The sequence below is a fragment of the Bos mutus genome, chromosome 13 (assembly GCF_027580195.1).
Source record: "Bos mutus isolate GX-2022 chromosome 13, NWIPB_WYAK_1.1, whole genome shotgun sequence".
In the NCBI taxonomy this organism is placed as follows: Eukaryota; Metazoa; Chordata; class Mammalia; order Artiodactyla; family Bovidae; genus Bos; species Bos mutus.
In genome coordinates, this window is record NC_091629.1 from 80,390,784 (window position 1) to 80,418,631 (window position 27,848).

A 27,848-nucleotide genomic window follows, 5' to 3' on the forward strand; every position below is an offset into this window, starting at 1 on the left:
AAGATTTTCATCAGAATTAAGGTCAACCCCATATTAAACATTGTTGTAAAATTTTGTGAAAGTGAAAGTCACTCAGTCATGTCTGACTCTTTGCGACCCCATGGACTATACAGTCCATGGAATTCTGCAGGCCAGAATGCTGGAGTGGGTAATTGCTATATAGTAACCTAAGTTTCAGAATACTTTGGCCACCTGATGTGAAGAACTGACTCACTGGAAAAGACTCTGATGCTGGGAAAGACTGAAGGCAGGAGAAGGGGACAACAGAGGATGAGATGGTTGGATGGCATCACCGACTAAATGGACATGAGTTTGAGCAAGCTCCAGGAGTTGGTGATGGACAGGGAAGCTTGGTGTGCTGCAGTCCATAGGGTTGCAAACAGTTGGACACAGCTGAGTGACTGAACTGAAGTTTCAGAAATCATGAAAAGTCAATTTCATAACATAGTAAATACATTTTAAGGTGTAAATATTCCTTCTGAACATATATATGCTGTCAAGTAAAATATTAGGAAATCCATTTGTCTAAACTGAATCCTGGCTGTCCCTTGAAAATCTTGGTTCTTTTTGCTGCCCTCTCAAATGATAGATGTTCATTTTATCACATCCCAAGTGTTCCAGGGCTAAAAGCTGGGAATTGGAAACTTTTTGCTCCCAATGCTCCCAATGTGGAGAAGGCAACCCACTCCAGTACTGTTGCCTGGAGAATCCCATGGACAGAGAAGCCTGGTGGACTACAGTCCATGGGGTTGCAAAGAGTCAGACATGGCTGAAGCAACTTAGCACAGCAAATTCTTTATATATGTTGTATTTTGCAATGACAAAATACAATTTAAAAAAAGAGAATGTGCTAAATAGGCAAATAAATTGTTATTTCCTTTTATAAGACAATTTCCTTAGATTTTGGTGATCAGTTCATCTAATGCCAATCACTCATGTGAAAACTGCTAAATTTTAGCCTCAGAAATTACAAATATGATTAATAGCCTATGGACTTAACTGTGATCCTTATACTGCTAAACCTGCTGAAGCAGATTTTACCCAAAAAGGGGGTCAGGTCTCTCTAGCTTCTTCTCTTAGTAATATTCATTCACTCTACCTTGAAGGATATTTCTGTGGTCATGGTGAACCCATGGGTGATGACTGGCTCCTCTTCTGCAGTTCGTCCCTTCCAGCAGTCCAGCTCCACACAGCGACAACCAGACAGGAGCACTTGGCGATACATCTCAACAGAGGAGTTTCCAGCCAGCTGGCCAGCTGTAAAATGTCAATAAAATGAATCTCAGACTCACACAAAGCAAGGAACACACTGATGGTTTCCTAGAAGAGATCTTCAACAATGGGAAAGCAAAGAGTTCAAGACCTTGAGTAGTTCTCAGCCTTTCTTCTGTCTCAACATACCAGAGGTAGTAACATAATCCCAAATGGAACTGTTGCCCCCTAGCAGGGGTTTGGAGAAGAGAGACTAAAAGGATATGTAACAATAACAGCAACTCATGTTTATTAACTGCTAACCATGTGCCAGCTATAATTCTTTGAACTTTATATATATTACTACATTCAATCTTCACAAAAATCTGCCCAATATCTTTGTTATTAAATGCCTATTTTCAGATAATAAACATGGCATAGAACATTTTATTTGTCCAAGTTCCCAACGCCTGTAAGTGGAAGATCAGGATTATAACTTCAAACCTCAGTCTTGTCATTCTGACCCTCCCTATGAGTAAGTATTACTGACAGGCTCTTGTATTATACAAGTCAAACTTTCTGTCATTTTTGTCCGAGGCACAAACACTTAGCATAGCTAAACATTATCTTTGCAAAATGGAAATAACTTTGTAGAACTAAATTTAAATTTGACAAATGAAGTGTAGAATTTGTACTCTATAAGACACTGTTTAACAAAATTAAACAAGACCTAGATAAATGGAAAGACATCCCATGTTCACGGAGCAGAAGACTTAAAATTGTTAAGGTGGCACTATGTCTCAAGTTGATTTACAAATTCAATTCCCATAAAAATCTTATCAGTCTTTTTTGTATAAATTGATCCCAAAATTCATATGGAAATTTAAAGGACCCAGAATAGCAAAAATGATCGTAAAAAATAAGGTCAAAGTTGGAAGACTTCCCAGCTTCAAACTTAACTACAAACTCCAGTGATCAAGGCAGAGTGGTAATGCCATAAGATTAGATACATAGGTCAATGGAATAAAATTGAGACTCCAGAGATAAGCCCTCACAATTATGTTAAACTGACTGACAGCTAGGATTCTAAAACAATTCACTGCAAAAAATCATCTTTTTAAGAAATGATGCTAGGACAGCTGGATTGCCATATGGAAAATAGTGAAGTTGGATTCCTATTACATCATACAAAGAATACACACACACACACACACACGCAATCAATGAAGCTCCTAATTGTATGGGCTAAAATGATAAAACTCTACACAGAGAATGTAGAGGTAAATTTTTGTGACTTAGGTTAGGCAATTGTTTCATAGATAAGACATCAAAAGTACAAATAGCAAAGAAAATAGACAAAATGTACCAAAATAAAAAACCCCTGGAAGCAGAACTGAAAATCTCCAGTAAAGTGATATGAATTGTAGTCAACAAGCACTTGAGAAATCTGTGGGCAGGCGTAGAAGCCCAACTATTTCTGTTTCACTTAAGAAGTCAATGGAAGGTTGTAATTTCTTGATAAATTATTTATTTATTTATGGTTGCACCTTGCAGATTGCAGGATCTTTGTTCCCTGACCAGGCCTTGAACTCGGTTCATGGCAGTTACAGCTCCAAGTCCTAACCACTGGATTACCAGGAAATTTCTTTGATAAAGTTTTTTGAAGATTAATAATAAGTAATTTTTGAGGCAAGTCCACTACCATCAACACACAAGTGGAAGTTTTTGGATTTCCACATTAAAGATTTCCTGTGACTTATATTCTATGTGCCTCCATTTTTTCAGCAGTAATTTAAAACTGATATATCAATGAAAACTGCCAAAATGATTTTGAAATGGACAAGATCTGCTTAGTGGAGACACACAGGACAGAGAAAATGGGATTAAACCTATGGCTTAATTTTAGTTTTATATGCATTTCACAACATCCAGTATCAGCATAGCAATAGGGTGACATTTTTCAGTTCTATAGAGCCCTAGTAAATGCATGGAAAGGCTGAATAAGTAGGTTTGCAAAATCACTTTTCTTTACTGGAAAAAATAAGGCATTTTAAATACACAAATATTTGCAAAAGCAGAAATGCTGACAAAATACCCTAGAAAGTTTCTGATGCTAGATAATTAATTTACCATTTATAATAGCTTCAAAGTTTGTTGTAATAAAGACTTTTCTGCATAAACAAAAAAGGGAGAGTGGGAATGAAGGAAAAATGATGTTCATTTACATGTTAAACTTAAGGGAGGGCTACTTTAGCTAAAGAAGTGAAGAATTAAAATAATTAATCAGGTTAACTCATTAAAAATGCTAGCTCCTGCAGAAAATTGCACAGCTATTCAAGAGTAGAGCAGATTTTCTTGTGTACTACCTAGGATATTATTTAAGTATATTACTGATTATATCCAATAGTGTTACAAATGTGCAATTTCATTAATATTTTGTTAAGTGTTACTAACTTCGGTAAGTAAGACCTAACAGAAAGACCTAACAGAAGCAGAAGATATTAAGAAGAGATGGCAATAATACACAGAAGAACTGTACAAAAAAGATCTTCACAACCCAGATAATCACGATGGTGTGATCACTCACCTAGAGCTAGACATCCTGGAATGTGAAGTCAAGTGGGCCTTAGAAAGCATCACTACAAACAAAGCTAGTGGAGGTGATGGAATTCCAGTTGAGCTATTCCAAATCCTGAAAGATGATGCTGTGAAAGTGTTGCACTCAATATGCCAGCAAATTCGGAAAACTCAGCAGTGGCCACGGGACTGGAAAAGGTCAGTTTTCATTCCAATCGCAAAGAAAGGCAATGCCAAAGAGTGCTCAAACTACCGCACAATTGCACTCATCTCACACACTAGTAAAGTAATGCTCAAAATTCTCCAAGCCAGGCTTCAGCAATATGTGAACCGTGAACTTCCTGATGTTCAAGCTGGTTTTAGAAAAGGCAGAGGAACCAGAGATCAAATTGCCAACATCCGCTGGATCATGGAAAAAGCAAGAGAGTTCCAGAAAAACATCTATTTCTGCTTTATTGACTATGCCAAAGCCTTTGACTGTGTGGATCACAATAAACTGTGGAAAATTCTTCAAGAGATGGGAATACCAGACCACCTGATCTGCCTCTTGAGAAATCTGTATGCAGGTCAGGAAGCAACAGTTAGAACTGGACATGGAACAACAGACTGGTTCCAAATAGGAAAAGGAGTACATCAAGGATGTATATTGTCACCCTGCTTATTTAACTTATATGCAGAGTACATCATGAGAAACGCTGGACTGGAAGAAACACAAGCTGGAATCAAGATTGCCGGGAGAAATATCAATAACCTTAGATATGCAGATGACACCACCCTTATGGCAGAAAGTGAAGAGGAACTAAAAAGCCTCTTGATGAAAGTGAAAGTGGAGAGTGAAAAAGTTGGCTTAAAGCTCAACATTCAGAAAACGAAGATCATGGCATCCGGTCCCATCACTTCATGGGAAATAGATGGGGAAACAGTGGAAACAGTGTCAGACTTTATTTTTCTGGGCTCCAAAATCACTGCAGATGGTGACTGCAGCCATGAAATTAAAAGATGCTTACTCCTTGGAAGGAAAGTTATGACCAACCTAGACAGCATATTAAAAAGCAGAGACATTACTTTACCTAGAAAGGTCCATCTAATCAAGGCTATGGTTTCTCCAGTGGCCATGTGTGGATGTGAGAATTGGACTATAAAGAAAGCTGAGCGCAGAAGAATTGATGCTTTTGAACTGTGGTGTTGGAGAAGACTCTTGAGAGTCCCTTGGACTGCAAGGAGATCCAACCAGTCCATTGTGAAGGAGATCAGTCCTGGGTGTTCTTTGGAAGGAATGATGCTAAAGCTGAAAGTCCAGTACTTTGGCCACCTCATGCAAAGAGTTGACTCATTGGAAAAGACTCTGATGCTGGGAGGGATTGGGGGCAGGAGGACAAGGGGACAACAGAGGATGAGATGGCTGGATGGCATCACTGACTTGATGGACGTGAGTCTCAGTAAACTCCAGGAGTTGGTGTTGGACAGGGAGGCCTGGCGTGCTGCGATTCATGGGGTCGCAAAGAGTCGGACAGGACTGAGTGACTGATCTGAACTTCGGTAAGGAAGTTGTCGGTAGCAAACAAGCTTTAGAAGAATGACATAGCCCAAGGACATGACATAAACTGATTAGAACCAGTTCACGTCCAAAATGGTAGACAAGTCCACTTCCACTATACCTCAAACCTCAGAATATACTCATTGTAACACATCAGCAAGTTAAATGACACACCCACAGGCACCATGACAGCTCCAAGTAGTTGTTCAGTCAGTCATGTCTGACTGTTTGTGACCTCATGGACTGCAGCACACCAGGTTTCTCTGTCCTTCACCATCTCCCGGAATTTGCTCAAACTCATGTCCCTTGAGTTGGTGATGCCACCCAACCATCTTGTCCTCTGTGGTCACCTTCTCATCCTGTCTTCAATCTTTCCCAGCATCAGGGTCTTTTTCAATGAGTCAGCTCCTTATATCAGGTGGCCAAACTATTGGAGTTTCAGCATCAGTCCTTCCAATGAATATCCAAGATTGATTTTCTTTAGGATCTCCCTGAAGTCCAAGGGACTCTCAAGAGTCTTCTCCAACACCGTAGTTTGCAAGCATCAATTCTTCGGCATTCAGCCTTCTTTATGGTCCAACTCAAACATCCTTACATGACTACTAGAAAAACCATAGCTTGAACTATACAGACCTTTGTCAGCAAACTTATGTCTCTGCTTTTTTTTTTTAATTTTATTTATTTATTTTTGGCTGCACGGGTCTTCGATGTTGTGTGCTGGCATTCTTTAGTTGTTGGGGGGAGGCTACGCTCTAGTTGTGGTGCACAGCCTTCTCATTGGTTGTCTTGTTGCAGAGCACAGGTTCTAGAGAATGAGTTCAGTGGTGGGGCTTAGTTGCTCCATAGCATGTGGGATCTTCCTGGACCAAGGATCGAACCCATTTCCCCTGCATTGGCAGGCCAATTCTTAACCATTGGACCACCAGCGAAGTCCATGTCTCTAGGTTTGCCATAGCTTTTCTCGCAAGGAGCAAGTGTCTTTTCATTTTATGGCTGCAGTAACCATCCACAGTAATTTTGGAGCCAAAGAAAATAAAGTCTCTCACTGTTTCCATTGTTCCCCCATCTATTTGCCATGAAGTTATGGGACCAGATCCATCATCTTCTTTTCTTTGAATGTTGATTTTTAAGCCAGCTTTTTCACTCTCTTCTTTCACTTTCATTAAGAGGCTCTTTAGTTCCTTTTCCCTTTCTGCCATAGGCATGTTGTCATCTGCATATTTGAGGTTGTTGATATTTCTCTCCACAATCTTGATTCCAGCTTGTGCTTCATCCAGCCTGGCATTTTGCATGATATAATCCAAGGTTGACCATCAAAAAATTGGGCAGTGGCCCAATTTCTGGAAATCTCTGCCCTTTATCCCAAATAGTTGGAATAATCTTACCACTCATTAGCCCATGAAATTATCCAGCCCATAAAAATTAACCACACTACATTTTAGGGTTGCTCTTGCCTTCTGAGATGGTCTACACTGTCTGTGGAGTGTAATTCTCTCTAAATAAGTCCACTTCTTACCTATCACTGTCTCTCACTGAATTCTTTCTACAATGAGACATCAAGAACCAGAACTTCATTAAGTCTTGAGACCAGGTGTGTGATCTCAGTTAAAAGACTGTGGGCTCAAATTCCATCCTGAGTTGCAAGGTTTCACACTGAAGGTATATCTTACTTAACCCACAGCAGAGTGTTTGTCATAAAAGATTCAAAATGTTTCCAAAACAGTTTTTTTTTTTTTGGATTTGCTTTCTACACATATATTTTTTTATCATTCAAATAGAAGGGATTTGATATACATTTTGAATGTTGATCAGTTAATATTTTGAAAGACATGGTAAGGCATGGAGTTGAGTTTGTGAGACAGAAAGATTCTGAGAAGAAAAACAAATCAAAACAAAGAAAGGGAAGGGGGAGAGTGTATATGTGTTTGTTTGTGTGTGAGTGTGTGTGTCTGTGTGGTGTTTACTGTTCAATATCTAAGACTCCCAAAATTTCTCTAAGGTAATTTGGTTCATTCTCAAAATGAACAATTTGTATTTGAAATGGAAACCTCTCAAAGGAAGCATTAAAAACCATGCATTTATCCATAATTGCCTTATTGCTTGGAATGCATATTTGGTTCTCCGTGTTTTCCTTCATTTATGGAGCTTTTTTCCAAATATATGAATTATTACTGATATTCTCCCCTACTCCATTTCTGCTTAAAGCCTCAAAGCTGGTTTATTGTTCTCTAAAATTTCTAACTCCTCATTATTATATTCCATCCACTCATTATATTTTCATTTTATTAGATCTGATAAATTGACCTTCTGGGGCCAGGGGATTGCTGTGGGTTAGGATTAATGATATGTCATGAGTCATTCAACCCTTGTTGTTTCTGAAACTAGTATCTGACATCATCTCTGCCTGGCTGTGAACATATTTTGGAGTACATTCCAAGCCCATGATTGAACTTTGGAACTGAAACTCTATCTCAGATTAATTCATAATACCACCCGGAGTCATAGCTCTGCACCTTTTCACTTGACTGCATTCATTTCGGGCAGCTGGTTCCATTCGCTTGAGCTTTGTCTCAGATTATCCAAGGCATCCATAGATGGAAGAGACCAAAAACTGAAAATAACAATTCCTCCATTAACACAGTCTTCTGAGAAATTTCTCATCTTGTGGACTATGATGATTGATTGCCTATATTTATATCTACTATTATTTATTGTCTTCTCTTTAACCTCAGGGAAAGAAGGTTATAGAATGTGATGCATTTGTTAATTCAGTGGCTTTCTTCAGTAAACACTGTCTCCTTCAAAAAATGGAGATAGGACCATTTCTCCTTGCTTGAAATTCTGTAAAACCAACAGCTACACTTGAGAAAACTATTCAAAATACAGAGGATGTGTTGTTCATCCTGACCATCTCTAGGACTATTGGTTTGATCTGATCTCTCTCTTCCATATTTTCTATCTGCCAACTTATACTTAAATTGAAGTATAGTTGACTTACCACGCCATGTTAATGGTACAGCGAAGTGATTCAGTTATACACAAACACACACAATGTGTGTGTATGTACTTTTTTACAATCTTTTCCATTATGGTTTATCACCATGAAGCTCTTTTGAAATAGACCCAATTGCCATGGGATGGCTTAGGCAAGTGGGAAAACAACTTTAAGCATATTCCTTATTGATTATAGGAGCCTCACCACTAGGGTCTATGCACATTCTCAAACATTCTCCGTGGGAGGCAAATACTGGTGGCTTAGGATGCAAAAATGACACAAGACATCTTCCTTACCCTTACCATTTAGGCAGGGAGGTAAGTATTGTATAAAGAAAGGAGAATTTTTTTTTTTTTTAGGGGAACATTCTTATGTGTCAGGGAATTTAAACCCTCACCCCACTATCACACTTCTCGTTGTCATTTCTTCCTCTCTTTCCTTGGCAACAGAATAATCTGTTTAGATTCTAATAAGCTTTAGGGTCTCCTTCCCAGGTCTGGGGTAAATCTTAATTCTTCTCAGCCAGTCATAGTCGTTCTGTGGCCCCTGCTAATGCTATTTGTAGGTCATTGCTATATGGTGTAACTCTGCTCTACATCCAGTAGGGAATAAAGGAAAGTCTACTGGGTGGGGAGTGGGGAACCTCACTCACACAAAGGGCCACAAGACAGAGATGTCCCTGGGCCACACGTGGAGCTTATTTCTTAGGAGGCGATGCCCCGGGTGAACAGCCGTCTTGAAACTGTAAGAGGAGCGAAAATATGGAAAGCATCTGGGTCTCTTACGACACCAACAATTCCGGATTTAATCGACCCTCAATCACTCTGCTTCTGGATTTCTTGTTGTATGAGGTAATAAATTTCTTAATGTTTAAACCACGGAGTAATAGTTTCCTTTTACATAACCAGGTGGCACCAGTGGTAAAGAACCCATCTGCCAGTGTAGGAAACAGAAGAGACATGGGTTCCATCCTTGGATTGGGAAGATCCCCTGGAGGAGGGCATGGTAACCCACTCCAGTAATGTTGGCTGGAGAATCCCATGGGGTGGACAGGTGACCCTCGGTCCATCAGGTCATGAAGAGTCAGACATGACTGAAGCGACTTGGCACACATCACCCAAAACATACTGGCTGTTTCAACTTCCTTTCATTTTCTAAATGAAGAAGTTAAAGTTGAGAAGAGTTCATTTACTTAAACACAAAATTAAACGTGGTCTGTTTATTATTTGCTAAGCTCAACTCTTTACATTCTACCACCCAACTTTCATTGGCCTGTGTGCTAACTAAAAATTGGCACTTGCCATCTGCCTCTACAAGAATTAGGTCACTAGTCCCTGTAGACCTTCATACACACTGAAAGGAGTTCAGGGTGGAGACGGCTCTATGCTCTGGGAAAAAACTGGCAGAACTGGTCTTCAGATACTTATATATCTCCAGGAGAAGATCTTATGAGCCCAATTGTTGCATCTTCTCATCCCTAGAAAAGCACTAAAATGTCTAACAGTGACACCAGCTCCTTGTGACTAGCAGCAAGCCTCTGTCAAAGCCTCCATAGCCTCTGACCACACATACCCATCTTCACTAAAATCATAAATACTATCTTCCCTCTCTCTTTGGAGCACTTTCTCAGAGCTATCTGAAATGTTGTTTCCCAGGCTATCGTCCTGATTTTGCCCCCAATAAAACGTAATTCACAACTTCCATCTTGTGCATTTTTTCAATTGACATATGTGCTCTTTAAACAAAAAATAGATGATGAAAAGTTGCATATGCCAAGGACTAAATGAGTCGAAGAGATGAAGAGAGGGAGTGACAGTAAGCCAGGGTTGGTAGTGACTGACAACCCACCGAGGTTGGAATGACTGATTCTGACAAGAGGGAAACTATTTTAAAGGGTATAGGTATATTTTTAGAGCTTTTCTGCAGTCAAGAACATACATCTTAGGAGTTGAATAATCAGATAGTTTAATTCATTAGACTGATAGCTAAAACCTCCAATGTACTGCTTTATTTCCTAAGCTGAATAAAAAATGTGAATTATTCAGAGATAACATCACTTTGCTTTTCCTGAGTATATGGAGCCATTATCTCCCACAAGCTGGAATCAAGATTACTGGGAGAAATATCAATAGCCTCAGATATGCAGATGATACCACTCTAATGGCAGAAAGTGAAAAGGAACTAAAAAGCCTCTGATGAGGGTGAAAGAGGCCAGTGAAAAAGCTGGCTTGAAATTCAACATTCCAAAAATTAAGGTCATGGCATCTGGCCCCATCACTTTACGGCAAATAGATGGGGGTAAAGTGGAAACAGTGACAGATTTTATTTTCTTGGGCTTCACAATCACTGTGGACACTGACTGTAGCCATGAAATGAAAAGTTGTTTGCTCCTTGGAAGTAAAGTTATGATAAACAGAGACAGTGTATTAAAAAGCAGAGACATCATGTTGCTGACAAAGGTCCATATAGTCAAAGCTATGGTTCTTCCCGTAGTCCTGTACGGATGTGAGAGCTGGACCATAAAGAAGGTTGAGCACCAAAAAGTTGATGCTTTTGAATTGCGGCACTGGTGAAGACTCAAGAGTCCCTTGGACAGCAAGGAGATCCAACCAGTCAATCCTAAAGGAAATCAACCCTGAATATTCATTGAAAGGACTGATGCTAAAGCTGAAGCTCCAATACTTTGGACAACCGAGCAAAGAGCTGACTCACTGAAAAGGACTCTGATGCTGGGAAAGATTGAGGCCAGGAGGAGAAGGGGGGTGACAGGATGAGATGGTTGGAGGGCATCACTGACTCAATGGAGATGAGTCTGAGCAAACTCAGGGTGATAGTGAAGGACAAGGAAGTCTCAGGTGCTGCAGCCCATGGGGTCTCAAAAAGTCAGGTATTACTTAGCAACTGAACAACACCTCCCATACTGTTTGGAGTATGGAAAGATTTACTTAGAGCTAAAAAATTTTAGGTTGAAATGAATGGACACTGTTCAGTCCTGCTGCTGCTGCTAAGTCACTTCAGTCACGTTCGACTCTGTGCAACCCCATAGACGGCAGCCCACCAGGCTCCCCCGTCCCCGGGATTCTCCAGGCAAGAACACTGGAGTGGGTTGCCATTTCCTTCTCCAATGCATGAAAGTTAAAAGTGAAAGTGAAGTCACTCAGTCGTGTCCAACTCTTAGCGACCCCATGGACTGCAGCCTACCAGCCTCCTCTGTCCATGGGATTTTCCAGGCAAGAGTTCTGGAGTGGGTTGCCATTGCCTTCTCCAGTTCAGTCCTGAAACAATCTTGTTTTGAGTCATAAGGGTAGATTTCTCAAAGGAAAACAATAATTTAAATCATAGTCACTACTTGATGTACTGCCAAGTCTATCCAAAACCCTAGAAAATGACCATTGTAATTAAAAATCTACTTATTTTGTGAGTGTATTTCTCTCAGTGATCCAATTTTATTTTTCCTTCTGGGTGTCTTGATAGTCAACAAAGGGGCAATAATGAGCAGGGAAATAGACATAATAATCAATAATGCATTGCTAAATGGATTGGTTTTTATACTGTTTATTAATTTTTACACTTCCTTAGAATGCTCAAAAGAAAACATTTGAAATATTGAAATTCTCCTTTGAATTTAGACTGGTATTTCTCAGGAAATACTCCAAGGAGATAAGTTCTTAAAATGTTCCAAGGAAATAAGTAGTGTGGTCATGACTTGGGGCGGCGGGGGGGGAGAGGATTGATCTTAACCTTAGTGAGAGTGTCTCTGTAAGTCTTTTGTCCTGTATTTGAAACATACTGCAGTAAGTGCCAACCTTTCTTTGTGCCTAGCATTTTAAAGGCTCACGTGAATAGAAAAACTTTTCTTTTTCCACCAAATACACCTTGTATGAAATAATGTTTCTATAGAAAATGTTTCTACTTCTTCTGGAACTGCTTGTAAAGTATAAAATCTAATTCATTTTCTAGATACTGATTTTAACATTTAACTGGATTCTATGGTGTTATTAAAATTTTATAATATTCATGATTGGCTTTTTGAAGTTTGAATTTCTGTATTACAGATGTTCATATTTACCCAAAGATCTCTGAAAGATGAGTTGTACATGAGGTTTATCTATATTTAAAACAAGGACACTAATAATATCATATGAATATCATACAAAGTAAAACCAAATTTTACCTCAAAAGAGGATTTCAGTCATAATCTCAAGATCCTATATTAGAATTTATATGTCGTTTTTAAAATTAATAATATAGAATTCTCCTTAATTCCACAGAAGGAAAATAAGAAATTTTGACTGGTATTGGGACAAAATAATGTTTTAAGCATGGAAATTTACATAATGCAAACTTTAGTTTGACAATATATGGCTCTGAAAAATGAAGAAGATTAGTTTAAAAACAACCTTAAAGATCAGAACATGATCTAACATAGTAACAGTTTTAAAAATTGAATATTTAAAAATATGTGAATTCTAATACTACAAGAAATTTAAAAATTGGGGAGAGTTGGTATACTTGGTCAGAAATCATGTATATCAGATGGTGGTGATATGAAATCACTGTTTAGAAATTTGGAGCTAGCTATTGGAGTTCTTTCTTCAATGAAAAATAGAGTGGACCCTTCACTTTTTTAGTAGCTGAAAGACCCACTTTCTGAAAACTATCGGCCATTAATATGCTAACATCCCAAACCCAACTTACACAAAGAAGCCAAGTTCTTTACCTCATATGTGCTTAAACAAGTTAATCAGAGGGAGGGCAAATTAAGAAATTAATTGGATTAAAAATACTTAGTAAAAAGCAGTTAAAAAAACAGAGCTGCTAAGAAAAAGTTAACAGTATTTTGTAGTTTTATTGCTTGCATTGATATTGAACAAGTTTCTTACAGTTATTATTGTGTTGCCAGTCAAGCAAATGAGTGATTATGCATAATTTGGAAGGAATCAAGACTGATAAAGGAAGCACAGCTATAGAATCAAGAATTTAAATTGGAAGGAATAGAAATAGTTAAGTGAACTCTTGTGCCTTCACAAGAAAACAAAAAGTATCTTTTCTTGCTTTGTTCACTGAAATGGTCCAGAAACATTCCATAGCACAGGGTTCAAATTGCTGTTATCCATACACATATTTTTCACACTAAAAGCAACAAGGACTCATTGAGGGTAAAGTCTGATTCCATGCATGGTGCAGGAAGGAACAAGGTGAGTCTGCAAGATCTCTATGTGCCAGAAAATAAGGCCATCTTCAAAGATTAATGGGTCATGTGAAGAAGAGAGAGCAGCCAACCTAAAAAATGTTCCCACTGACCACAGCTGAGACAATCTGACATCAAAAGGAGAATAGAGGCTGTGGTTGAGTGAATCTACATAAACTCTGAAAACTTGAGGTCCATAATGATACACATTAATTGACACACCCAGTCAATCTTGCAACTCAATTGTTTTGGTACCATTGCCTCTTTTATTTTATGGCAAATAATATAGATACTAATGGATGTAAATATATTCATTTTTGGACTTAAAAGGGGCTATTTGTAAAATTACTGCATACTGTGACTTCTAGATGAAACAACATCTAGAATTCACCCGAACATACATTTTTATGAGTTTTGTGGTCCTAAGTATATGATGAATGCAAGATTCAATCATGTGTCAAAGTCTTCACAGTTACATTTCTTAGTATCCTATTAAGTCAAAGATCTAGACTCTTAACTTGAGCTTCCATGTCAGTCCTGTCCGACTCTTTGTGACCCCATGGACTATAGAATCCATGGAATTCTCTAGGCCAGAATACTGGAGTGGGTGGATCCTTTCCTTTCTCCAGGGGATCTTCCCAACCCAGGGATGGAACCCAGGTCTCCCACAGTGCAGGCGGATTCTTTACTGTCTGAGCCACCAGGGAAGCCCAAGAATACTGAAGTGGGTAGCTTATGCCTTCTTCAGTGGATCTTCCCAGCCCAGGAATTAAACTGCGGTCTCCTGCTTTGCAGGCTGATTCTTGAGTTTCCATAGATCTCCTCAAACTTAGATGAGAAAAATGATTACATCTTCAACTCAAACCACCATGTGCAGTTTAACATTCTCTTCAGTTATGAATGTAGGTCACAAATCACTGTAGTATTAGTGATACTATGACTTTGTAACTACTAGAAATCACAGACATTTTCATATCATATTTCAACTGTTACAAATATCACATGCATTATTTATGATTCTTAAAAATTGTGTTAATAAAATACATATGATTTAAATTGTGTTAGTAAAATGTACACAACTGTATCAAAAATTTGTTTTTTAATATTTGATAAAAATATTTCAATGGAATTTATTTCCTCTTTAATTTTACATACATTATTTTATGCATTTAACATCCTTAGAAGGGTTCATAGGCTTCACCAGAGTGCCATATACATCAATGACACCAAATAAGATTAAGGATCTCTGAGAGGGAAAAAAGTCCTTTACAAAGTCTTAACAATTTGAGTGGGAGCTGCAAAACTTTTGTAATAAGCCTAGGAAACAGAATCCAAGAAAGTGGGCTAAGTGGAGACTCTCTTCTTGAAGCTATGAAACCTGTAGTAATTTTAAAAGAAGACTAAAAATATTCTAACACTCCTCCCACTGAGGGCTGTGGTCTGTGTCCCCTACCTTGAAACTGGGCAGGGTTCTGACTTTTTTGACAAAGCAGTGACAGTATGGAACTTCAGAGGCTAAGTGCACAAAGACAATTAAGTTTCCTCCGTGTTCTTTGGGACACTTGCTTTGGCAGCTATAAGCTGCCATGTAAGATGCCCACCTAACCTGAGGAAGTCCAAGCCACACAGGGAGGCCTTATAGGCAATTAGGTCAGCAGTCCTAACTAAGCCCAGCTATTGTGTCGCTAGCCCAAGAGCCAGACATGCTTGTGGAGAAGCTTCCAGATGATTCCCACAACCAAGGTGTTTGCATCACCCCAGGCATTGGCTTCCCAGCTGGAGCCCAAGACAACAGAGAACAGGAACAAACCATCTGCTCTGTGCCTTGTCTGAGTTCTTGACCTATAGAATATGGACCAAAATTAAACGGTGGCTCTTTTATGCCCATGAGTGTTTATGTGATACGAGAAGAGATGACCAGAATGGGTTTATGATGAGCCAAACATGAATCTAATTAGTTTTATACCATGAATCTCTCTTAGTAGGCAATGTGGTTGAATCAAAACAGGCCACACAAATAGTCTGAGAGCCATCCAATTTTCAAGAAAATCATGCCGTTGCAGTTCAGTTGATGGTAGAACTCAGTATATGATTCTGACTAGATGGTCTAGGATCATATGGAACCATCCTGAGAGTGCCCATTCCAGCTTTCCGGCGGCCACATATCTGTCTAAGAGGCATTTCTACTCTAAGCTATTTTCACCAAGTATGGGCTACCAGGCCAACCCTGGATTTGATGCCAGCACAACATACATTTGTGTCTAGAGGAATGAATTCCTTTAAGGAATTTAGAAGAAAGAACTGCTTGTTTGTCAGATGGCTGAGCCCTGTGAAAACCTCACACATATTAAGTGCCTGGATCTCACTGCCATTATGTGCATGGCACTGCTGGTCTGTCTTGCTACACAAACCACATGCCCCCAGACAATAAGCTATAAACGCATCAGAACCACCCCTAAGGCATGGTGAGCAGCTACTGTTTACAGATACCAAATGAGACCCCAGACTTTACTTTGTTTGCATTATGGTACATAAGGTCTGACTATCTTATATTCATTTGGATAATGGATTATGTGAAGAAAGAGCATGTAAGGTTTTTAAAAGTCTTTTTTTTTTTTTTTAACCAGTAGGTCTTTTTTTACAGTCTTTCCAAAGCTAGTAATCAGAGAGTATTCTGTAAGAAATATATTTTTATTATAAAAACATTTTTAGCTTATAGAAATTGGTATTTATTAAACTTTTAATTCTAAACTATATAGAGATTATAGATATATATATATATATATATATATATATTTTATATATTTTTTAATATTTTTTCTATTTAAAAATCTACTAAAGACTAGATTGTCAATCTACTCAATTGATATTCCTCAATTTAGGGCCAAGTTAGGAAACATAGTGTTGCTTTTTTCCTCCTTTATTATAATATTTTGGAGAAGGCAATGGCACCCCACTCCAGTACTCTTCCCTGGAAAATCCCATGGACGGAGGAGCCTGGTGGGCTGCAGACCATGGGGTCGCGAAGAGTCGGACATGACAGAGCGACTTCACTTTCATTTTCCCTTTCATGCACTGGAGAAGGAAATGGCAACCCACTCCAGTGTTCTTGCCTGGAGAATCCCAGGGACGGGGGAGCCTGGTGGGCCGCCGTCTATGGGGTCGCACAGAGTCAGACACGACTGAAGCAACTTAGCAGCAGTAGCAGCAGCCTTATAATATTTACAACAAAGTATAAGTTGTTGCCCACAAGAAATTTGTTTATGTCTAAAACCCTGTACCTTCCCTGGCTCAGTGGTGAACAATCTGCCTGACAAGCAGGAGATGCGGGTTTGATCCTGGGTGGGGAAGATCCCCTGGGGAAGGAAATGGTAACCCACTAACCCACTCCAGTATTCTTGCCTGAGAAATTCTGTGGACAGAAGGGCCTGGTGTGATAAAGTCTATGAGATTACAAAAGTCAGACACAACTTAGCAGCTAAACAACAGCAATAATAAAGCCCTGTCCACTTTGAGAAAAATTATTAATTTACCTTAAAGCCAAAGTTATTTAGGGTTTTGGAAATTTTCTGTAGATGAAAACAGTCCAGAGAACTAGACAGGATAATAAATGGATTGAAGTCCATTGAAGAATGAATACAGTTACATAAAAATTCCATTGGTCTGAAGATATCAGACATGGATACATTTCAGATGAGTTGAAAATGTAGGAAGTATGTTACAGTATTAGTTGCTCAGTCGTGTCTAACTCTGCGACCTCATGGACTGTAGCCTGCCAGGCTCCTCTGTCCATGGCGATCTCCAGGCAAGAAGGACATGTGAATAAATGATATTGTTACTTTTGGGAAGAGCCTTTAGTCATGGAACCCCCAGTTCTCAAAGGATTTTTCACAGGAAGTGAAAGGAAATCCACCTGTACTTCTGAATAACAGAAAGCAGAGGTTGGTGACATTCAGTGAGACTGGCTACAATAATTGTCAAAGAACTATAAATTCATACCTGTGAGGTAGGTGTTGTGTGAGGAATTAATGAAATAGTGAGAAAGGGGCTGAGACATATCTTCATTCAAATCCAGTTTCTCAGGTGAAACGACTCCATTTTCTTCTCCACTCAGATAGCGCATAAATCCATCCACTGATATCTGTCCTAGAGGAAATGAAGAGTTAAGAGGAATGTGAATGTAATATTTTTATGGGTTTCTGATATCATATTATTATTATTTTGCAGAAAACTCTTGTAGCATCCAAGATGGAAAACATTAGCCACAACTGCAATTTGATATGGATAAACAGTAGTCTAGGGTCATGCTGCTTTACTATACTTATCCCCGAATGCCAGAAATTATAGAGAAAATGTAATTACAAGAGTCTCACACACTTTCGGAGAATTTAAATACCTAAACATGGATCAACTGCTTTTAAAATATAAGAATGGTTACAATCCTATGCATGGACACCAAAATGTTTTTAGTGCTTATCTCTGGGTAGTAAAGTTAAGGGTACATTTCCCAATGTTCTCTCATAAAAACATGTTACTTTTATGATCAAAAGACTTATTCACACATGGTTTTATTATTTAAAATAAAGTGAAAATGTTTTCAAATAATAATCTTTTTCCTCTGAAAAAGGAAATAAATATGACCATAACTGAGGAATAAAAATCTGAATGTTCATAAAAATGAAGGTCCTTAACATTTCTTATTTAGAATGACTTTTCTTCAAATGAAAGAAATATGACTCACACTTTAGCTTACTCAGATTCTATTTAGAATTTTTCTTTTGTTGTAATATTTCTGAGGTGACTAATACTAAATATTGAGATAATTCTTTATCATTACTAAAGTAATTTTTATATAATACATGGAGAGAGCCATCTTCACGGTTTTGGCTCATCATCAGAGCTTGTTTTTTCAATATTAACAATCAAAGCCTCAAAACCCAACCAACCAACCAAAGAAACAAAACAAACACAACCACCAGGTCATTTGTGAATAGTGAAGATCTTTCTGGTAAATATTAGAGGATAGTATTTCTTTTTCCTTGTTGAAAAAGTTTTCTATTAATATAAAAGTAGTATATGTTTATGGAAGAAAAAATAGGAAATGACAAGAGCAGAGAGGGAAGAAAACTGAAATTTTTCTGAACATGCCTAACTCTTCATTCAGAGAGAATTACTATTAAAATCTTAGTATATACACTTCCAGAGGAAGAAATGTATGTATGCATGTGTATGTATAGTTCTTTTATGAAGATGCAGTCATATATATATATACTGAAAAATATATTATGAACATCATCATATAATATTAATATTTATATTTTGAAAGTGAAGTTGCTCAGTCATGTCTGACTCTTTGCGACCCTGTGGACTGTAGGCCACCAGGCTCCTCCAGCCATGGAATTTCCCAGGCAAGAATACTGGAGTGGGTTGCCATTTCCTTCTCCAGGGGAACTTCCCGACCCAGGGATCGAACCCAGGTCTCCTGCATTGCGGGCAGAGGCTTAAACCTCTGTATTATAAAATATATAGAGCTATAACATGACTAACGAATATTCCATTATCTTTGGAGTTCTCATTTTTCACTAGTATAAATAATATTGTATTGAATACTCTGGTAGCTGAATCTTTGTATAAACTTTTTCCTCAGAATGAGTCCTCTGCAATAGAATTGCTGGTTCAAAGACTGCATATTTTTCAGACTTTTAGTATACGTAACAATTTGCTTTCTGTTAAAAGTTCTAGCAATTTACTCTTTCACCAATGGTTTGCCTTCTCTTCATCCCGATGTCAAACTCAGAGGTAAAAACATGATAGCAGGGGGGTGGTCCTAAGATGGCAGAGGAATAGGATGGGGAGGCCACTTTCTCCCCCAGAAGTTCGTCAAAAGATCATTTGAATGCTGAGAAACTTCCACAAAATAACTTCTGAATGCTGGCAGAGGACACCAGGCACGCAGAAAGGCAGCTCATTCTCTTCGAAAGGAGGTAGGACAAAATACAAAAGATAAAAAGAGACACAAAAGAATTAGGGATGGAGACCTGTCCTGGGGAAGGAGACCTGAAGGAGAAGTTTCCAAACACCAGGAAACCCTCTCACTGGCAGGTCTCTGGGGAGTTTTGGAATCTCAGAGGGCATCATAACTGAGAGGGGAAAAAAAAAAAACCCACAGACTATGTGTCTAACCGCAACTCCCAGCGGAGAAGTAGCCCAGACACTCGCATTCACCACCAGCGAGCGGGGGCTGAACAGTGAGGTGCAGGCTGCACGCTTAGGGTAAGGACTGGGCCTGAATGCCCTGAGGGAAATCTGAGGGAGCTAATGTGAGATAGCAACCCAAACTGTGGGATAGCCAGAGAGAGAAAAAAAAAGAGAGAATTTTCCCACAAAAAGCTCACATCTTTTTGATTTGAGCAGCCTGGCCCACTCATAGAACAAAGGACTGAGAGATCACTAGAGGAGAGCTAGCCAGCTACAGACCAGCCCAGCCCCCGCCGGAGGCAGAGAGGCAGGCAGGCAACAGCCAGAGGCAGAAGGCAAGGGGCAATCTTGGCCCCAGAGATGGCATCCTCCACCAAACTGTCAGCAGGCTCCCAGTTGCTAACCACATCTTCCTGGGATTTTGGACAGTTGACATCCACCAGGAGGGTCGCAGTTAGAGATAAGTTCCTCAGAGGAGACACAAGGCACACCTGAGATGGCACTCTCGTGGCGCACCCAGGAAACCAAGAGGCTGGGACAGGGGAGGTGATAAAATGCCCCGCCCAGCTGGGAAGACTGCGCTCACCATGCACCTGGTCGCCTGAGCTGCTCGGACCTGGGAAGGGGACAAATTGCAGGCCCAACCTAGTCTGTGCCTTTGTGGAGTACCTGAAAATCTGAACCTGAGCAGATTAGACCTGGGAAGTGCACGCAACCCAGGGCCCACTTTAGACAGCTCCCTGCAGAGCAACCTGGAGCCTGAGCAGTGTAGACTGGGGAAGTACACATGCCGTGAGCAGCGGAACCCCAGTGTGGCCCAGGCACTGCGAGCACTCCCCACACACGCCAGTATATTTGTTTGCAGTGCTCCTCCCTCCCCACAGCACAACTGAACAAGTGAGCCTAAATAAGTGACCACCTTTGCCCCCTCGTGTCAGGGTGGAAATTAGACACTGAAGATACTTGCAAACAGAGGAAGCCAAAATAAACAAAGAAGAGGGAACCGCTCTGGAAGTGACAAGTGCAACAGATTAAAACCCTATAATTAGCATTGACTACATTGGAAGGGGCCTATAGACCTTGAGAAGAAGTATAAGCTGGAACAAGGAACTATCTGAAACTGAACTGATCCCACATTGCCCTCAACAGCTCCAGAGAAATTCCTAGATACATTTTTAATATTATCATTTTTTAATTTTTAAGTTATTACTCCTTTAATTTTCATTTTGATAACCTATTACTTTATAAAAATACTATTTTTAAAGCAAATTCATATATATATATATTTCATAATTTTTGCAATTTTATTTTGTTTTTTTATTATTGTATTTTTGAGAGTCTAACCTCTACTCTAGATTTTTAATCTTTGCTTTTTGGCATTTGTTATCAATTTTGTACCTTTAAGAATCTAATCCTCAGTACACATTTTTACTTAGGGGTGTGGTTACTGGCTTGATTGCTCTCTCCCCTTTTGACTCTCCCTTTTCTCCCCAGGTCACCTATATTTCCTTCCTCCCCCTTCTCTTCTCAACTCTGTGAATCTCTCTGGGTGTTCCGGGCTATGGAAAACACTTAGGGAACCTATTACTGGCTAGATCTGTCTCTCTCCTTTTGATTCCCCTTCTCTCCTCCTGGTCACTGCTGTCTCCTTCCTGCCTCTTCTCTTCTCTATGTAACTCCGTGAACCTCTCTGAGTGTTCCAGACTGTGGAGAACAAATAGGGAATTGATTACTGGCTAGATTGCTCTCTCCCCTTTTGATTCACCCTCTTCTCCTCTTGGCCTCCTCTATCTCCCTCCTCCCTCTTGTCTTCTCCATGTAACTCTGCGAACCTCTCTGGGTGTCCCTCACTGTGGAGAATCTTTTCTCCATTAACCTAGATGTTTTAACATCTGTGCTGTTTGGATGGAGAAGTCTCGAGGCTACTGTAAGAATAAGACTGAAAACCAGAGGTAGGAGGCTTAAATCCAAAACTTGAGAACACCAGAAAACTCCTGACTCTAGGGAACATTAATCAAGAGTTCATCCAAAAGCCTCCATACCTATACTGAAACCAAGCTCCACCCAAAAGCCAACAAGTTCCAGAGCAAGACATACCATGCTAATTCTCCAGCAACGTAGGAACATAGGCCTGTGCATTAAAATACAGGCTGTCCAAAGTCACACCAAACCCATGGACACTTCAAAACTCACTACTGGACACTTCATTGCATTCCAGAGAGAAGATATCCAGCTCCACCCACCAGAACACAGATGCAGGCTTCCCTAACCAGGAAACCTTGACAAGCCACTAGTCCAACCCCACCCACAGGGAGCAAACTCCACAATAAAGAGGAACCACAAACTTCCAGCATACAGAAACACCACCCCAAACACAGCAATCTAAACAAAATGAAAAGGCAGAGAAATATTCAGCAGGTAAAGAAACATAAATGCCCACCAAACCAAACAAAAGAGGAGGAGATAGGGAGTCTACCTGAAAAAGAATTCAGAATAATGATAGTAAAGATGATTCAAAATCTTGAAAACAAAATGGAATTGCAGATAAATAGACTAGAGACAAGGATTGAGAAGATGCAAAAACTGTTTAACAAGGACTTAGAAGAAATAAAAAAGCGTTAATCAATAATGAATAATGCAATAACTGAGACCAAAATCACTCTGGAGGGAACCAACAGTAGAATAACTGAGGCAGAAGATAGGGTAAGTGAGGTGGAAGATAGAATGGTGGAAATAAGTGAAGCAGAGAAGAAAAAAAAAAAGATTAAAAGAAATGAGGACAATCCCAGAGACCTCTGAGACAATGTTAAATGCCCCAACATTTGAATCATAGGAGTCCCAGAAGAAGAAGACAAAAAGAAAGGCCAAGAGAAAATACTCAAGGAGATAATAATGAAAACTTCCCTAAAATGGTGAAGGAAATAGCCACCCAAGTCCAAGAAACCCAGAGAGTCCCAAACAGGATAAACCCAAGGCAAAACACCCCAAGACACATATTAATCAAATTAATGAAGATCAAACACAAAGAGCAAATATTAAAAGCAGTAAGGGAAAAGCAACAAATAACACACATGGGGATCTCCATAAATATAACAGCTGATCTTTCAATAGAAACTCTTCAGGCCAGAAGGGAATGGCAGGACATACTTAAAGTGATGAAAGAGAAAAACCTACAACCCTGATTACTATACCCAGCAAGGATCTCATTTAAATATGAAGGAGAAATCAAAAGCTTTACAGACAAGCAAAAGCTGAGAGAATTCAGAACCACCAAACCAGCTGTTCAACAAAAGCCAAAGATCTTCTGTAGACAGGAAACACAGAAAAGGGTTTATAAACTCAAGTCGAAAACAACAAAGTAAATGGCAACAGGATCATACTTATCAATAATTACCTTAAATGTAAATGGGTTGAATGCCCCAACCAAATGACAAAGACTGGCTGAATGGATACAAAAGCAAGACCTCTATATATGGTCTAAAAGAGATCCACCTCAAAACAAGGGACACACACAGACTGAAAGTGAAGGGCTGGAAAAAAATATTTCATGCAAATGGAGATCAAAAGAAAGCAGGAGTGGCAATACTCATATCAGATAATATAGACTTTGAAATAAAGGGCGTGAAAAGAGATAAAGAAGGACACTACATAATGATCAAAGGCTCAATCCAAGAAGAAGATATAACCATTACAAATATATATGCACCCAACTTAGAAGCAATGCAAATATGTAAGGCAAATGTTAAGAAGTATGAAAGGGGAAATTCACAGTAACACAAAAATAGTGGGAGATTTTAACACCCCACTCACACCTATGGATAAACCAGCTTCCCTGGTGGCTCAGATGGTAAAGCGTCTGCCTGCAATGTAAGAGACCTGGGTTCAATCTCTGGGTCATGAAGACCCCCTGGAGAAGGAAATGGCTACCCACTCCAGTACCCTTGCCTGGAAAATTCCTTGGACGGAGGAGCCTGGTAGGCCACAGTCCATGGAGTCGCAAAGAGTTGGACATGACTGAGCGACTTCACTTTCACTTTAACTCTTATGGATAGATCAACTAAACAGAAAATTAGCAGGGAAACATAAACTTTAAATGATGCAATGGACCAGTTAGACCTAATTGATATCTATAGGACATTTCACCCCAAAACAATGAATTTCTCATTTTTCTCAAGTGCACATGGAACATTCTGCAGGATAGATCACATCCTGGGCCATAAATCTAGCCTTGGTAAATTCAAAAATATTGAAATCATTTCAAGCATCTTTTCTGATCACAATGCAGGAAAAATAGATGTCAATTACAAGAAAAAAAATCTATTAAAAATACAAACATATGGAGGCTAAATAACACACTTCTGAATAACCAACAAATCACAGAAGTAATAAAAAAAGAAATCAAAATATGCATAGAAATGAATGAAAATGAAAACACAACAACCCAAAACCTATGAGATTCAGTAAAAGCAGTGTTAAGGGGAAGGTTCATAACAGTACAAGCTTACCTCAAGAAACAAGAGAAAAATCAAATAAATAACCTGACTTTATACCTAAAGCAAGTAGAAAAAGAAGAAATTAAGAACCCCAGGGTTAGTAGAAGGAAATAAATCATAAAAATTAGGGCATAAATAATTGAAAAAGAAACAAAGGAGATGATAGCAAAAATCAACAAAACTGAAAGCTGGTTCTTGGGGAAGATTAAAAAAATAGAGAAATCATTAGCCAGATTCATCAAGAAAAAAAGGGAGAAGAATCAAATCAACAAAATTCGAAATGAAAATGGAGAAATCACAACAGACAACACAGAAATACAAAGGATCATAAGAGACTACTGTCAGCAACTATATGCCAGTAAAATGGACAACTTGGAAGAAATGGGCAAATTCTTAGAAAAGTAAAACCTTATAAAACTGAACCAGGAAGAAATAGAAAATCTTAACAAAGCTAAATCATCTAAATCATCACAAGCACAGAAATTGAAACTGTAATCAAAAATCTTCCAACAAACAAAAGCCCAGGATCTGATGGCTTCACAGGTGAATTCTACCAAAAATTTAGAGAAAAGCCAAAACCTATCTTATTCAAACTGTTCCAGAAAATTGCAGAGGAAGGTAAACTGCCAAACTCATTCTATGAGGCCACCATCACCCTTATACCAAAACCAGACAAAGATGCCACAAAAAAAGAAAATTACAAGCCAATATCACTGATGGGTATATGCAAAAATCCTTAACAAAATTCTAGCAAACAGAATCCAACAACATATTAAAAAGATCATACATCATGACCAAGTGGGCCTCATCCCAAGGATGTAAGGATTCTTCAATATTTGTAAATCAATGTGATACAACACATTAACAAATTGAAAGACTTAAAACCATATGATTATCTCAGTATATGCACAGAAAGCCTTTGACAAAATTCAACATCCATTTATGATAAAAAAAAAAAACCCTCCAGAAAACAGGAATAGAAGGAACATACCACAACATAATAAAAGCCATATATGATAAACCCACAGCAACATTATCCTCAGTGGTGAAAAACAAAGCCTTTTCCCTAAAGTCAGGAACAAGACAAGGGTGCCCACTCTCACCACTACTATTCAACATAGTTTTGGAAGTTTTAGCTACAGGAATCAGAGAAGAAAAAGAAATAAAAGGAATCCAGATTGGAAAAGAACTAAAACTCTCACTGTTTGCAGATCATGGCATCTGGTCCCATCACTTCATGGGAAATAGATGGGGAAACAGTGGAAACAGTGTCAGACTTTATTTCTTTGGGCTCCAAAATCACTGCACATGGTGATTGCAGCCATGAACTTAAAAGACGCTTACTCCTTGGAAGGAAAGTTATGACCAACCTAGGTGGCATATTCAAAAGCAGAGATATTACTTTGCCAAAAAAGGTCCATCTAGTCAAGGCTATGGTTTTTCCAGTGGTCATGTATGGATGTGAAAGTTGCACTGTGAAGAAAGCTGAACACTGAACAATCGATGCTTTTGAATTGTGGTGTTGCAGAAGACTCTTGAGAGTCCGTTGGACTGCAAGGAGATCCAACCAGTCCATCCTAAAGGAGATCAGTCCTGGGAGTTCATTGAAAGGACTGATGCTAAAGCTGAAACTCCAGTACTTTGGCCACCTCATACGAAGAGTTGACTCATTGGGAAAGACTCTGATGCTGGGAGGGATTGGGGGCAGGAGAAGAAGGGGACGACAGAGGATGAGATGGCTGGATGGCATCACCGACTCGATGGACATGAGTTTGAGTGAACTCCAGGAGTTGGTGATGGACAGGGAGGCCTGGAGTGCTGCAATTCATAGGGCCGCAAATAGTCGGACACAACTGAGCGACTGAACTAAACTGAACTGAACTATCCTTGAATGGTAAGAGATACGTCACCTGTAAATGGAAAAACTGTTTACTCACAGTGTAAATTTTTTATATCCAATAAATTTCTCAAAATAACTGATGAGTACATTCCCTAATTCTGGAAACATTATAGTTAAATTGTCCTTTATATTTTCCAGGAATTAATAAATAAATGAAAAGAAGAAATCTGGTTATTGGATTTGAATGAGTGGAGCTATTTAAATGGAAATCTTAAAGAGGAACAATTATCTGCACTACAAACTGCTTAAAAATCTACTCTAACATGCACCTTGATTAATATCAATAATTACCAAAGGAAAAAGTGCTAAGATAGTTTCTCTTGCATTAGAAATGAGAAATGTGACACAACATTCCTTACACTGTTATATTTGTGTGACCAATTCCTAATAGAGGCAAAAGTTTATATCTTCAAATAATCATCACCTACCAAAGTGATCATTTCAATCATTCTGATTGATGAGTACTCTTCGGTTACTACCTTTGAAGCCTTCCTTTGAAATTCATTTACAGTGGGATGCCTATATTCTTTCAGACTGGTTTCAATTTTTGTAAGCAAACCAAAGTCAATGTCAATGCCACTTAGGGCCAAAGTTGTTTCAGTGGGTAGTTTCCAACAATATTTTAAAACTTAAAACATGTAGAGGTAAAACATTTGTTAAAAAATTGAATTTCTTCCTAGTTTTCTATTTCATCCCTTTTATTAGTAGGAACAAAGATCATATAGCAGGAGTACAAAAGATGAAGATCTGGGATACTTAAATTAAGCTTTAGAAGCCAGGGTGAGACAGCCTTGCTAGGATCAGGGCTACTGGGGCGCCAGGTCCTGGGTCTTTTCCTGCTCTGCCTCATTGGGACTTTTTAAAATAGAAAAAATGGGTGTTATTTTTACTTATTTTTTTGTAAAGTGATTTTCAGTTTGTCATTTGAAGTTTGGGTGGTCCTTCATCTGCATTGTGTACAATAATCATTTCACTCTGATTAATGCCATTTTGCCAGCTTCTTCTCAAATGAGTTTCCGTTCCTCCCTCCCTCATCTCTTCCTTCTCCTCTGTCTGCTTACCTTCGACTCACTTAACATTTATTGAATCTCTGCAATGTAATGAATTCACAGAAATATAAAGCACAGCAAAGCCTCTGCCTTCAAATAGATCATAATGTAACAGAAAATAAGACCATTCACCCCTTGAACAGCAGGCATGCACTACTCCAGAGCAGGACATGCATGTCTCTTTGTCATCCTTGGGAACTACCATGATTCTCTGTGCACAGTTGGTACAAAGTCAGCACTTACTTTGATGATTAGTGATTCAAAATAGAAGAGAAATTGTTTTGAAACTGGAAAATCACCAAGGATGGCATAATTTTGATTCTTTTATCTGCTTAGGTCGAATCATACGAAATTGTTAAAATCTGGCATTTTTAACCTACAGTTTCATACAACTCAATTTCTACTGCTATTCCTCAAAGCACACAGTAAATGCAGGTGTCTTTGGGGCCAACGAAGGAAGGTAATATGACTCCCGGAATAAAGTGTGCCCCAAGGAAAATTCGCAAGTGTATACTTCTTCTAAAGGCATGCAAATATGGTGTGGCCACAAATATCACTTTTTATGTTGCTGCAGTGAACACTGAGTCTGTGTTTGTGTCTGATATCTTGAGAATAAACATTCTTTGATCTGATCAGCAACTTGTAAAAGCAATTAAAACAAACTGTATGCCAATATGGTTTGGGTAATAAGTTAATTTTAACTTTTTAGCCTCAATT

At 38.9% G+C, this 27,848-nt stretch overlaps 1 protein-coding gene across 2 annotated transcripts in view; it reads right to left on the reverse strand.

The window, feature by feature from the left end:
* The window catches only part of PLCB1 (phospholipase C beta 1), an 865,816-nt gene that overhangs the window by 201,265 nt on the left and 636,703 nt on the right, over positions 1–27,848 (reverse strand). For both annotated transcript variants that reach the window (XM_070382002.1, XM_070382003.1), the window contains exons 10-11: positions 17,491–17,637; positions 1,100–1,257 (exon numbers count right to left, since the gene is read on the reverse strand). In XM_070382002.1, coding sequence (XP_070238103.1) covers positions 1,100–1,257; positions 17,491–17,637 — 305 coding nt within the window. The remainder of the gene's footprint in view (positions 1–1,099; positions 1,258–17,490; positions 17,638–27,848) is intronic.